Here is a 15309-nt window from a genome sequence, read left to right as displayed (position 1 = left end):
CGGTTCTTAACTCTGGCCCTCTATTTGATTGGCCATATATAATTCCCAAAATAGTTTTTAACCGAGATTCTTACCTCAATAATGAAATAGATAGAGGAAATGAAGCAGGTCTAATGTATTATATAATTATAATATAATACAATATGTTGCAGGAGCTCCATCCAGTAAAGTGATGAATAGGATATGTAATGTTGCCAATGGCTCCATAAAGTTTGCTCCAACTCTGTATATATGTAAGCTGCAAGCAGAACGTGATGTTTCCCTATGCTTCTGCAAGAGATCCTGCATTCAAAAAATACAGCATTTAAAGGCTTTCTGATCCTCATTAACAGAGTATCTAATCCCAATAGAGTTCAGTGAAATCTGTAAATAGCCACTAACCCCAGATACTCTTTGTTCCAGAAGGGAGTAATATAGCTTTTTACATTTTATTTTGACACAGTCAATAAACTCTGAATGCAAAAATCACAAAAAAAAAAAAAAAAAATCGTTTTTTTTTATATAATATCAGACTTTTAAAAAATCAAGAATTTTTCGGAATTAATTAAACACAGAGGATGGAAAAGTCGGAATCTGAAAATCCGGCATCTCAGACCTGTTGAGGTTGTACATAAGTCAGTGGGAGAAGTCCCAATGATTTTGTGATGTGCGCTGGGTTTTGTGCAAAAAGTTTTCGGGCAAAAATCTGATAAATATCTGATAAATAAACGAAAAAAACAGAGCGGATTTGATCGGAGTTTGTAGCAGAAAATATTGAGATAAATTCTGACTTTGATAAATAACCCCCATGGTGAATGGTGACAGAAGCATAAATTCCCAATGGCAGATTTGGGGGCAGATGTATCAAGGGTCGAATATCGAGGGTTAATTAACCCTCGATATTCGACTGCCGAATTAAAATCATCTTGCACAATTCCTTCGATCGAACAATCAAAGGAATAATCGTTCGATCGAACGATTAAAACCTTCGAATTGAACGATTCGAAGGATTTTAATCCATCGATCGAAGAATCGATGGATTCGTTCGATTCTAATTCAAAGGTCGTAGTCGAAGTAGCCAGTTCGATGGTCGAAGTAGCCAAAAAAACATTCTAAAATCGATTTTTTTTCCCCTCTATTCCTTCACTCGAGCTTAGTGAATGGGCCCCTTAATGTCTTAAAATTCAGCAAACTTCATTGTTGTTCACAAAGTAGTAAGCCTAAAACCAAAAATTAAAGAATGAAACTGGAGTTGTTTTTTAAAACTGACCTCAATGTGAGTAGCCTGTTAATCATGCAGAAATGATTGCTCTCAATACAGCCAACCAAATATGATGCATTGATCTATGGCTCACTCTACTAACTTCTGGCACACCCCCCTTACCCCAGTCAGTGCACCCATTAATGCTGTAAGAGATGGTTATAAATAAAGGAGTGTAATAATGTTTAAGATATTTTCTGCTTATAAACCTCCATTGTTAGAAATTGTTGTTAGCAAGTCAAATCTGTTCACTGTCAGCTCTTAGTAGAAGGCTTTTGAAGTAGCATAGGCAACACTTGCCACAGTTCAGAATTCTATAGTATAACAACCAATCAGATTTTTATATTCAGCATTCTAACTGCAAAAGACTGAATGGTTCCTCACTGTGAGGGTGGTAAAGTTATGGAATTCTCGACAGTTTAAAAAGAAAGAAGGACTCGTAGGAAGTTGCACCTCTGAAAAAGCCAACAAGGCGATAAGCATTAGGCAGCCTGGACAGGAAACATAGAAAGAAAAATGATGAATAATGATGGGCGAATCTGACTCGTTTTGCTTTGCTGTAAATTTGCAAAACGGGGGAAATTTGCCAAAATGCATTGAAGTCTATGTGCGCCAAAAAAAACTAGTTTTTCTCTCTACCAGAATCCAAGTTATTGGGTCTTGATACTCTGGAGTACTTTGCCGGTTTTACTTTTTAAGAACATATGCTTTAAGCATACTGTCATGTGATTTATGGTGTAGTTTTCTTTCCCAAATTACACTGTTTACACTACACTTAATTCACTCTACCATATAACATTTATTCCTGAACCAACAAGTATATTTTTTTTAGTTGTACTTTTGGTTTGTAGGCACCATATGCATTTTCCTGATCCAGTGCTTTCAGAAAGAGCCAACACTTCATGATGCAAATTCTTTCAGACAGGTTGTTGTTTATCCTACTCAATGTAACTGAAGGAGTCGCAGTGGGACCTGGATTCTTACTATTGGTGGATGTTCTCTACCAGGGAACTGTTATCTTGTGTCAGGAAGCTGTTATCTGGTTACCTTCCCATTGTTCTGCTGAAGGTCTGCTGGGGGTATGGGAGAGGGTGATATCACACCAATTTGAAGTGCAGCCAGGCCCGGATTTGTGGTGAGGCCACAAAGGCCTGGGCCTAGGTTGGCAGAATATTAGGTGTCGCCATGAAGCCCAGCCGCCTCCCGTGGAGCACAGTTCCCCATCGCTCCTGTGCAGGCATGCATGAGCCCTGCACCGGAGGGGGATAAGCGGGCAGGTGCTGGGCGTCAGGACCAAGCGGACTTGGGGCGCCCCCCAAGCAGTAAAGAGTGACAAAAGTTTATCAGAACACAAGTCACATGACTGGGGGCACCTTGTAAACTAACATGTCTACAAAATTAAATATAAATATGTTTGCTTTTTTGAAAAACAGAATTCAGTGCAGGATTCTGCTGAAGCAGCACTATTAACTGACGCATTTTGAAAAAAAACATGTTTTCCCGTAAAAGAATCCATTTAAATTTACTACTAAAAGAAGGTTTTACACAGCTGGGTGCTCTTCCTCTCCTATATTTCAGCCAATGTAGAATCTTATCAATGGGTTGGATATTACATTAGTAGTTAAAGTTGCCATAAGATGTGCCTTTAACCCTAAGGGGTATGTTATTACCCACCCATACCAATCCAAACCTGAGTTTAATCAAGAGGGTAACTATCACGAAAATGAAATATACTGTAAGCTTTATCATACCGAAATAAAAAACAGTTCCTTTTAGTTAAATTATGCAAGCAGAAACCTTTCTGGGTATTTTGGGTCAGTAATTTCCGCATGTGACAGCTAACCGCATCTGGAACTTAATTTAGGAGATAAGCATCAAATTGAATCTGACCCTTAGGGGGTTATTTACTGAAACTAAATAATAATTTGGTTAAGGAAAAGTTTCAATAAAATAGTGAAAAAAACATGAATCCTATGAATTTTTGGATTTGACTCCCAAATAGTTAGATCTTTTCAAGTTATCAACTGAATCTCCTAATTGCTTGGATTATCGTATGAAACCCACTATAGACCACAATATCTTTAAATTGGAAAAGAGACATCTGCCATTGACTTCTTCAGGACCTTGACAGTTTTGAGATGGAGTTTTTCCGGATTCAGCTTTGGGGTAGAATAAATTTCAAAAAATGTTAGTTTTTTTCCCTGAAAAATTCAAGTTTTCCTCTTTAAAAACCCGACCAGACAAATTCGAGCTTCAATAGATAACCCCCTTAGTGTGGTGAACTACAACATAGAGAACTGTGCCCTGTTGTAAAACATCAGACTATAATGGTGATCCTGGTACATATCTTTCAAGTAATGTCTTTGCAGCTGTCCAAACCTGCCTGTTTCTCAGGCTGTACACTACTGGATTTAACATTGGAACAACACCAATATAAAGCAAAGAAAGAAATTTCTCTTGTTCTTGAGAATTCTCTGAATCTGGTTTAATGTAAATCCCTATTGAGGTGCCAAATAAAAGCAATACAACTGTTAGATGTGAGGAACAGCTGGAAAAAGCCTTAAATCTAGCAGCTGAGGTTCGAAATTTTATGATCGTAGTTATGACATACACATAGGATGTTAAGATCAGTAAAAATGGAAGAATCGCCACAAAAGGTATTTCAAGTGACATCATTTGTTTTATATGTGACGTGTCACTGCATGAGATCTCCAGAAATTTTTTAAGCTCACAAAAAATATGATCAAGTTCTCTTGACTTACAAAATGATAAACCCGATAAAAGAAAAGTGTAGCACACTGAATTAGGTATAAACAAAATCCATGCCATTGTCACCAGCAGGACGCACACTCTTGGATTCATGATGAGGTAGTAACGTAGAGGAATACAAATAGCCACATAGCGATCATAAGCCATAGTTGCCAATAAGAAAATATCTATACTAATGCAGAATGTGAACAGGAACATCTGTGTTATACAGCTGGGAAACGAAATGCTGTTGTCCCCTGTAATTATGATTGTCATCAGCTTTGGCAGAAAGGAAGAGATGAAGATAATGTCCTGAACTGCTAAGTTGCACAGGAAGAAGTACATGGGGGTGTGCAGCTGGGATACCAGACATACAAGCACAATAATCATCATGTTTCCCAACACAGCCGTTAGGTAGATAATTAAAAGTCCTATAAAAAGGAAAGGTTGAAATTCCCCAGAGCATGAAAAAGCCAAGAGATGAAAATCATTCTTGGTTGTGCGATTCATGCCAAATAACTTTTCTGTCTTCTGCTGATAGAAGGGGAAATACTGGAACCTTGCAGATCAAACTGCAGATCAGAGTAACTAGGATTCATTAGTTGGACTTCTTGGAAACTAATTGATGTTATACATTGAGTCAAGATGGACTGAGTAATTCAAAATATTGTGTTACAGATGAAGGAGTCGCAAATCTTTACTGTGAATGGAAGAAAACCCAAAAACTTTGCTGTGAATGAAAGAAAACCCATATAGAAAGTATAACTAAAAACCACTTTTTGGTTTTGAATCAGAAGTCTGGCTTTAGACCCTGGTCTATAGGGACCCAATAATACACAACTAGGAGAGGGCAGTGCTGGACCAAGCAACAAACAAAGTTGTGAGTTTTTCTGTAGAATAGTAACAAAAATGTAATTAAAAGTTTAAGCCATTTATTAGGACAAACAGGTGAAGGCGTTTCGTGACTGTTGGGGCACTTACTCATAGGCAGTATATGAATCCTGGTAATAGTCAGCCTTCACGTCTGTTATTTTATCTCAATGGAATTTCACTTTCTTAGTGTAAAAAATAGTAAATATTACCATGGGTTTGGTGATTTAAAAGGTATCATATTAATATATAGTGTAGAGTCGAAATGGTATTAATATTAGACTATAACCACTTTCTCTGTCAAAGAAAAAAAATGATTACAAATAAATACGTAAAAGAAAGATGAAAAATGACTAATAGCAATCTTTTTGAGTAAATTAAGATCAACTGAACTTATATATAAATTTTTAAGACACAGCAGATCACTAAAAAATCCCCACACTCAACACATGATTGAGCCACAAAATACTAAGGCTTCCTGCCAAGAACAAAAATAAAAACAAAGCATTATGTCTCAATAAAAATGTATAGTACATTTTCACCCATAAGTGTTAGTAATGTATACTTAACTGAGGCTTTCGGTAAATTATATCCTTTTATTTAACAGTAATAACAAGTGGTGGCCACCAGCATGCTCAATTAAAAAATGGATTTCATTAAATATAACAAAAACAAATTAAGATATTTGTATATCTAAAAATAGCTAAAATTCTCAAGTTTAGCAATATCTAACATGTGTTGCTCAATAAATAACTAAAAATAACTAATATATATTTATATATATATAGACTATTACTACCGCATTTTCTTTTGAAAGAAAACTGAAATAACTCTTATGTGCACTAAATTATTTTCTTGCCTGATGTGACAGCTGCAAGGAATAACATCCATGACCATATCATTGCGTGCTGCATTAGACCATTATTCTTTATGCAGGTCTTCTGCAGCCACAAAGCAATCACAACAGAACCAATATTGTAGAAAATATTTTCTCTGATGGGTTCTCACTGGTCATATTATACGTATTTGCTTATACGAGAATATAAATAAAAATGCTCAAAAAAACATACTTTTTGTATTATATGAAGACACTTATCTAGAATAAATTGTGGAAAAAATATAGAAAGCTCCAAGTAGTCACATCAACCAAGGTCTTAGCTTATTGCAGATGTACAAATGATGCAGATGTTATTAAGGTGTAGGAGAGAATATAATGCAGGTCTAATGCATTATAGCTTAACATGACACAACATTTTGACAGAGGCACCTTCCAGTAAAATATTGAACATTATATGGAAAGCTGTTGGGTTTGAAAAGTCTGTTCCAACTGGAACATTTAAAGGGTTTCTGAACCTCATCAACAAATTATCTAATCCCAGTAGAGTTCAGTGAAGTCTGTAAATAACCACTACCCTCAGGTACACTTTGTTACAGAAGGGAATCATACAAATGTAGTAGGCCTAAAAGTAAAATAGAGAATTAGTCTCACTGGGCTCATTTGCTAATATGAATGCTGTTACAGGAAAACAAATGTATGGTCAATTAAAATATCACAGTTTAACCTTATCACCTTCTCTTCATAGGAACCCTTAATCCAGCAGTCCCTGTCATCATCACAACAACTTTAAAGGAGAAGGAAAGTCGTCTTGCACTTGGGGGTGACAAATGTTAAACTGCACCGGCCCGGGGTTCTTCTAGCGAGCACCACGAAGCAATCTTCTTTCTTCAAAAACTTTGTTAAAGTTCGGCTTTTTGTTCTACTGCGCATGTGCAGCCGCACGCAGAAAGATGAAGGGGCAAATTCACTAAGATTCGTAGTTGCGCCAAGCGTAACTTCGCCGCACTTCGCCACACTTCGGCAGGCGTAGTTTCGCCAGCGCTCCGCAAATTCACTAAAATCCAAAGTTGCGCTCAGGGGTAGCGTAAGGTTGCGAAGTTGAGCTAGCGTTGATTCGCTAAGCGAAGCGAAGTTACGATAGCGATGGTTAATTTGCATACGGCGCCAAATTTCAATGGAGGAATATGTAGCATCACTACACAAGCCTGGGAAACCTTAAAAACATCAAATAAAATTTTTATTTTGCCCTACACATGTGCCCACTGTATAGTTAAGTTGCCATGAGTTAGGAAATGTAGGGGGGAAGGAGGGGAGCCCCAAAAAATTTTTTGATCTTTTTCATCCTATCACCCATAATATAGAAAACACGCCAGCGTTTTTTGGAACTTAGAAAAAATGTGAACTTTTTTTGAAGCAATCCCTATCTACTCTATTGCGCTTCGCCTGGTCTGAGGTGGCGAAGGAAGTCTAGCGTAAAAGGTAGCGTTCAGTACAATGCGCGTTAGTGAATTTGCGTAGTAATGTCCGTTGCGCAAATTCGCCAGGCGTAAGGGTGCGAAGTAACACTAGCGAATTTACGCCAGCGTTCATTAGTGAATTTGCGAAGTAACGAAAATGCCCAACGCTAGCGAATTGACGCTAGCGTTAGGCGCTTCGGCGTTTAGTGAATTTGCCCCGAAGACGGAAGAGGATCTCTCTTTGGTACTCGCTGGAATAACCCCGGGCCGGTGTAGTTTTCTGCTAAGAGGAGCAGCGGGGGTTTCAGGTAAGTCAATTCAATCACTTAGGAGTGCCTTACGTTTGGCACCCCCAAGTGCATGAAGACTTTCCTTATAATATTTACATCTAGAAAAGAGTCCCTGAATTGGTAACACAAACAGTATGTTACCTACTCTATTTGATGTTCACTTTGGTTGGTGATACACTGGTCACATCATAAAAGTTATTGCTCCAGCTAAATTGAGACTGGAATGTAGTAGCAGCAAAGTAGAAGATATTCTTGATAAAGTAGACATTTTATTACCTCAAAAATAGGACTAATAAAGCAAGTAAAGCTGAACTGCAGAAGGATACACAATATAACAGTAGCTGAAGGAAAGGGAAGCCTCAATCACACAGACCAAGATAATCGAGCTAAAGGTCACAAGTGAAGGCAGGTCAGGGCTAAAACAAGTTACTCAGGATTACAAAGTGTTGTTGGGGTTGAGTAACCAATAACAGTTTCTGAGCTGGAACATACATCTCTTGACATATTAGATATTGACAGCACCAGTCAATAGTTTCTTTTCTTAAAATGCCTTTATTAGGACATGGACTCTGACCCCAAACATTTGGCAAAGTTTCAGACCATCCTTGGTCTTTTTTGAAGCCAGAATATTTTACTCTATTGCACATTCATGAGTCAAAATCTAAAACAAATATGCTTGTAAAAAAAACAGACTAGTGATTGGCAAATTTGTCCCATTTGGCGTTGCCACAAAATTCACGAATTTCGTGGGAAATCTGCGAAACAGGCGAAAAATTTGTGAATTTTGACGCTGATTACATCGCCAGCATCAAAACAATTTGACGCAGGCAAATTTGCGAATTTATTTGCCTTCACTGAAATGCCAAAATTCGCCCATCACTAAAACAGACAAAACCCCGTGCAATTTTTATTAATGCTAACTTATTTAAGGGAAAAAAATGTGACAAAATATGCCCACTCTTGTTTTTTATTGTAAAAAAATTACATGCGAGTGGGGATCACATTGTTCTATTCATTTTTAATCAGGCTGAAAATCTCTAATGTTTTAATAAACTAGGAAATAAATAAATATGTTGTTACAGAATATTCCCATTGTTAGATATTTCCTTTAACTTCTACAAAACCTCGCTAACTTGCTGAGATTTTTCTGGTGACTATTTGAGGTTTCAGAAAATACTCGCGCATATTTATCGCATCCTCGTTTTGTCAAATTTGAAAAGGAAACGCCAACTTGATTTTTGAGAATCAGCCCCATAATCTCGCAAGGGATGCCTGGAGAAGGTAAGTATTGATCCTTTGGTTCTGTCTGTCTGCAGGCCCGGATTTGACGGATACAAAGGCCCAGGCCTAAGGTGGCAAAATTTCAGGGGTGGCATGCCGCCCAGCCGCATACCAAGAGGCAAAAGGGGAGCTGCAGCTCCTCAGTGAACTAGATCGTCGCTTGAACGCTGGCTCGTCGCTTGCGGGGGGGGGCGGTGTGCCAAACTGGGCGAGCGCTAGGACCTGGCGGCCTCGGGGGGCCAGGCTAGTAAATCCAACTATGCCATATGCAGATTTTAACAAATTCTAGGAGAGGCCAAGCCAACCCAGCATTTGAAGAAGAAGAGTAGAATTTGGGATTATTTGATTTATGGCAGGATATGGTCATTCAAATTAGGACTCTAATGATTAAAACTCAGAGTATGAAATAAAAATAAGTACCATCAGACAGATGAAAGCAGTAATATGGAGAATAATCTGTATATAGGAACCCCAAAAGTCTCCAAACCAACTAGTAAGAGACAAATGTGTAATTTGGGATACATGGTTGTCGATACTGTCATGATAATCTACAATGTAAGTACAACAATCAGAACCAATAAGGGTACAAACAGGAAATCAAGGGCCAAACTACTACTTATCTGACATCTTCAAAAACGCTGAGCTGTATGAAAATTTCAATTCCACGGAATTTGCATGTGGAATACTGCTTGTGAAGTTTGTTCGTTAATTTACACATAAACAATGCTGCAGACTATTTGTCTAAATTAACAGATTGTTTATATCAGTATGTGACCTAATATTGATTAAATATTTTCTTTAGGCTAATGCCATATATGGCTGATTTTTGGCCTGTGGATAAACACTTAGAATTACCATCAGCGTTCTACCTTGCCTGAACCCAGAACCACTGCATTCAAATGCAGAAGATTTCCATACTTTTGAGAGGATAACTGGGACATAACTGGGAGGATAACTAGGACATAAGTGGAACATCAGCAGACAATCGAGTTTTTTTACTATAAAATCCAAATTTTTAATGAAAAAAAAACTCATATTTTTTTGGGATATACCCCGAGGATGGAAAAACTTCAAATCCAAAAATACGGCATCTCAGACCTGCCGAGGTTTTATATAAGTCAATTCGAGAAGTCCCTAAAATATCCTGATCTGTGCTGGATTTCGTGCAATAATCTGAAGATTTTGTTGGTTTCAAGCAAAAATTCGAAAAAATAGGCCGCAAAATTTGTACGATTCGAATTTTCATACGATTTCCCAACCCCCGAACTGGAAAGGTATTGATAAATAAGGGGGAAATAACCCGTGTGGATTTGCTTGGAGTATATTTCAGAAAATAATGAAATAAATTCGGATTTTGATAAAAAAAAACCCTATGTGAAACACATTCATTGTTAATGCAATGTTGAACTATGATAGGAGAAAAATCAGGAAAAGCAGGCACTCAATTAACTGGGATTGCAACAAAAGTGATTACCTTTTTTAGACAACTTTTCAACTGGCCTTCATTTTTATAGTGTTGATTTATTTGCCTTCTTTTGACTTTTTCCAACTTTCAAATGGGGTCACTGTCAGGAGCACCCGATGGCAGCACATCTCCGGCAGCATCGAGTCCAAGATGGCGGCGTCCACCCAGGTGGGCTGTCAACAGCGACTTTACAACGTTTCGATGATGTCACGTGCGGAAAAAAAAGGACTTCCAGGTCATGGGTTCAATGCCCGATTATAGGAATTGCTGACTTGTGTTCCTGGGTTTCCTAAATTGTTGTTTCCTGGATTCCTGACCCTGTGCTAGACCCTGATTCTGATCCTTGCTGCCTGCATATTGAACTCTTGCCTGAACTTTACTACGCTTACGCCTGACCCCTTTGGATACCCTGAACTTGGACTTAACCCCTAAGCTTCCTCCTTGGTCCAGACTTCTCCGATAGGAGTCGATAGGACCCTCACTGACCCCATCTATAAACAAATGCTCTGTAAGGCTACAATGTTCTGCTATTGCTTCTTTTTATTACCCATCTTACTATTCTGGCCTAGCAACCAGATTGCTGAAATTGCAACCAGGAGAGCTGCTGATTGGGGATGGGCGAATTTGACCTGTTTAGTTTCGCCACAAATTTGCCGCCGTCGAAATGTCGCAGACACCCATTAAAGTCTATGGGCGTCAAAATTTTTTTGACGTGCGTCTTTTTTTGTCGCATGTCGCCATACAAGTCTATGGGCGTCATTTCCGTGGCGAAACAAGGCGAAAAAAATGCCCATCCCTACTGCTGAATAAAAAGCTAAATAACTAAAAAAATCTATCTATCTGTCTATCTATCTAAAAAGGTAATCATTTTTGTTGCAATTCCAGTAAATTGAGTGCCTTCTTTTCCTGAATATTAGCCCCGAAAACTCTCCCCATAAGCAGAACATATGCATCTTATTGTGGATCTGAAAATTAGCAACAAGAAATGGGTATAAACTAATGAATTAGGAGATTATTGTGGAAATTACTGGGGAAATATACTTACTAAACATTACTGAGTGCACTACTTTAGCATCTGATGTGTAATAAAAAACACAAAAAAAAGTTGACTCTTGTTAATGACTTGTTAATGGATCTCTGCACCCCTGAGAAAGATGGGCTCAATTCCAATGCATTTAGCATTCTTGCTTGAACATAAGGTACTGTATATATAGTCATTTCTTACATCATTGCCTGCTATATTATGTACATAGCCTCTGATGAAGATAGTGAAGTTGAAACAAGTTGGGTTTCTTGGTTATATTAATATTGGTATCATTTTGTAAATTAGAGATCCCTGTTTTTAACTATATGTTCTTGAAAGTCTGGCTTCAGGTGTATACCAATAGCTATGATGTACACACAGGGCATTAAGATCATCTTAAATTGAATAATCATTTTAAGAAGGTATTGCAAGTAACATCACATGGCAGATTTATTGCATTTTTTCATCAAGGGGGTTATTCATCAAGGTCGAGTGTTTTTTTTTACCTCGAATAAACTTGAATGAACTCGAATTACCTCAAATGGTATCTTATTTAGTTAAAACTCAAACGTCTAAAATTGAAACTAATTTTACCGACCCAAAAACTAAAATCTAATTCAAACGGAACTCGAATAGAGTTTTTCTTTGAAAAAAAACTCAACTGTAGTGATGGACGAATAAACTCGCCAGGCACGATTTTGCCAGGCTCAAATTTGCAGCAAATTTCCATGTTTCACCGCTAAATTCGCAAAACTCCCGCAGAAAATGGACGCAGACGGAAAAGTCGCTCGTGTCAAAAACATTGCGCATCAACACTATTCAGATGCCCATTGACTTTAATGCCGGCATGAAAATTGACGAGATCGTCAAAATTTACGTGGACATCAAAATTTGAGTTCCGCAAATTTTTCGCCATTTCACAAATTTCGTGGGAAATTTGCAAATTTTCCGGCAAAACGGGAGAAATTCGCCCATTACTACTTGACTGTCAGGAAAGCTATTAACATCTTCAAATAGGTCACCGGATCTCTGCCATTGACTTCTACATGAACTCGCCAGGTTTTAGGTGGCTTACTATCGAATTTGAGTTGTTTCCAGTGATAAGGTATGATAAATCTCAAATTCGAATTTTAGTTTGGCTTGTTTTCAACTCAAAAATGTGAGTTTTGCAGAAAAAAACAACTTGAAAATTTGAATGCACCATTCAAACCTTAGTAAATCTGCCCATTAATGTTTTCAAATTCAAGTTTTAGTAGCTCAAATTTTTGAGATTTTAAAATTGTAACATTTTGAATGAAAAAAAATCCGAAAAAATAGGAAGTGTATTTTAACATTCAAGATTTTTCCTATTTTCGAGTTTTTGCTATGCAATATTCAATTAATTTAGTCTGAAACTTTTATCCAGAACATGTTAAATCTGTGGCAAATAAACATCTTGTCGATCATTTGCCTCTGTGCCTATTGAGGTCATTACTTCATTGGATTCCCTAAAGAGAATATCTCAACAGACCTTAAGACTTATAAAATCTTCCTCATTAATAAATCTGTTTTGTGAATTTGGCTGCAGATTATGGAGGGTAAATTCAGAACTAGACAGTCAGATGAATGAGCTCTTTTCTATAGTTTCCCCATAATATCCATTTAAGGTAATCGGTTATGATCAGATTATTGTGCAGTAAGGACAGGGCTGCAGCCAGAGCCTGGACAGAAGTACTCCATGAATGCCCTTTTGCACCCCTTTGTGCTCTTGAACTTCTGTCCTTGTAAATAACCCATTAAAAATAATATTTATCCCAATGTAAACAAGCAAGATAACTAAGAGGAATCAATAAAGAGAATTCATTCTGATCATTGCAAAATATCTTTCCAGATTGACCCAACATCATGGTTTGTATTGCTCAACACTCTTTAACATCTTTCCTTCTAGTTTGTTCATCACACCCAGCAGGATTGATTAGTTACACTCGTGTTTCTATTGCTATTAAATTGATCCCAGCCCCATCTTCAGCACTGTCAAACCCGAGGGGCAACTACAGAGAAGACGGATATTACCCCTTACACAGAGACTTCTAAATTAAGGATAGTCTTCTCTTCCAAAAAACCCTGGTGTTTCTTGTCTCGTGTATTCAGTCTACCCTTATATTGTTTCTTCAAAGTTGTAGAGATATTTTTCCTCCAAGAATGCAAAAACCAAACCAATCTCTTGATGTTATTTTTTCGTTTGATGGACTCACAAAGGACCCAAAACTTGATGTTGTCCTCTTCATTATCTTCTTGGTAATATACATCTTTACAATATTAGGGAATGGTGGTTTAATCATTCTGGTCATGAAAAGCCCTAGTCTACACACTCCCATGTATTTCTTTTTATACCATTTATCTTTCATAGATATGTGTTACACCTCGGTCATCATCCCCAGAACCCTCTCAGATATTCTGTCCAAGGATAAAACCATTACTTTATTGGCTTGTGCTATTCAAATGTATTTGTATGCTGCCTACTTTAATGCTGAAGTTCTTCTGTTAGCTGCTATGGCTTATGACCGTTATGCAGCCATATGCAAACCTTTACTCTACCACGTTGTTATGAAAAGAAGAGCATGTCATATATTGATAAGTGTCTGCTATTCAGTTGGCTTCTTTGACTCATTCATACACACCAGGAACATATTTAGACAGAGTTACTGCAACGTGTTAGTTATTTCCAATTTCTTCTGTGACGTACCTCCAGTCCTAAAATTGTCATGCTCAGATACCTCTATGACTGAACTTGTTCTTTATGCTGTTATAGGAGTAAATTCATTGGTATGTGCGGTAATCATTGTTACATCATATGCCTACATATTCTCTGCCATACTAAAAATCCAGTCTGGACATGGAAGGCACAAAGCATTCACAACTTGTTCCTCTCACTTAATCTCTGTTGGAACATTATTCGGAACCCTGATCTACATGTACATGCGCCCAAACTCCAGTTATTTGAATGATCAGGACAAGGTGGTCTCTGTATTCTATACAATGGTAATCCCTATGTTAAATCCAATTATTTACAGCTTCAGGAACAAGGATGTAAGGAGAGCATTCATGAAATTGATATAACTAAATAAAAGGCATTCTAATTGAATAAATGTAATTTTAAAAAATAATCTAAATAATAATAAAATAAATAAATATATAAAATAATAATAAAAAAGAAACAATAATACATCTAAATAAATTAATTCTAAATACATTCATTCTAATTTAATAAAAGGCATTCTAATTTCAACATTTTACTGAAAATCATAAAATGTTTACTATTTTCTTTTCTGACTTTTAGATACTACGCATATATAATAATCAACTATGAAGGAAAGTATAAACAAAGCTTTTGCAACTAGTGTCTGTTCTATCCAGATATGCATAAAAAGAAGGCAGCATTTATAATCCTCAGATTAGTAGACGTTTCAGCATCAAAAGTAGTTACCTAGCAGCTTGTATAAACTGTATTTAAAATTAGCAAGTACAGGTATGGGACCTTTTATCCAAACTGGTAGGGACCCGGGGCTTTCCGGATAATGGATCTTTCCATAATTTGGATCTTCCTACTTTTCTACTAGAAAATCATTTAAACATTAAGGGGCCCATTTACTTAGCTCGAGTGAAGGAATAGAATAAAAAAAACTTCGAATTTCGAATGATTATTTTGACTACTTCGATAATCGAATTGGCTACTTCGACTTTGAATTGAACGATTCGAACTAAAAATCGTTCGTCTATTCAGCCATTCGATAGTCGAAGTACTGACTCTTTAAAAAAAACTTCGACCCCCTAGTTCACCACCTAAAACCTACCGAAGTACAATGTTAGCCTATGGGGAAGGTCCCCATAGGCTTTCTAATGTTTTTTTGGTCGAAGAAAAATCGTTCGATCGATGGATTAAAATCCTTTAAATCGAACGTTTCGAAGGATTTAATAGTTCGATCGTACGACTTTTTGTTCGATCGAACGAATAGCGCTAAATCCTTCGACTTCGACATTCGAAAGAATTTAACTTCGACAGTCGAATATCGAGGGTTAATTAACCCTCGATATGCGACCCTATGTAAATCTGCCC

General features: G+C 37.2%; 2 protein-coding genes across 2 annotated transcripts; one reads left to right on the top strand and one right to left on the bottom strand.

Annotated features, from left to right (window-relative positions):
* Nucleotides 1-3562: 3562 nt before the first annotated feature.
* LOC121401182 (olfactory receptor 1-like) lies at nt 3563-4498 on the bottom strand. Its single transcript, XM_041585514.1, has one exon. The coding sequence runs from the start codon at nt 4496-4498 to the stop codon at nt 3563-3565; it is 936 nt and encodes a 311-aa protein (XP_041441448.1).
* An 8896-nt stretch (nt 4499-13394) lies between these two features.
* Nucleotides 13395-14312, top strand: LOC108710629 (olfactory receptor 1019). The gene has a single exon (XM_018251741.1). It carries the CDS (start codon nt 13395-13397, stop codon nt 14310-14312), a length of 918 nt encoding a protein of 305 aa, XP_018107230.1.
* The last annotated feature ends 997 nt before the right edge of the window (nt 14313-15309 follow it).

This window comes from Xenopus laevis, chromosome 3L (genome assembly GCF_017654675.1).
Source record: "Xenopus laevis strain J_2021 chromosome 3L, Xenopus_laevis_v10.1, whole genome shotgun sequence".
NCBI classification, from domain to species: domain Eukaryota; kingdom Metazoa; phylum Chordata; class Amphibia; order Anura; family Pipidae; genus Xenopus; species Xenopus laevis.
The sequence above is the reverse complement of the archived record's forward strand: the minus strand, read 5'-3'. Positions and strand labels throughout refer to the sequence as shown.

Coding starts and splice junctions, on each gene's coding strand:
- LOC121401182 (XM_041585514.1), bottom strand. CDS start 4,498: ATGAATCGCACAACCAAGAATGATTTTCATCTCTTGGCTTTTTCATGC.
- LOC108710629 (XM_018251741.1), top strand. CDS start 13,395: ATGCAAAAACCAAACCAATCTCTTGATGTTATTTTTTCGTTTGATGGA.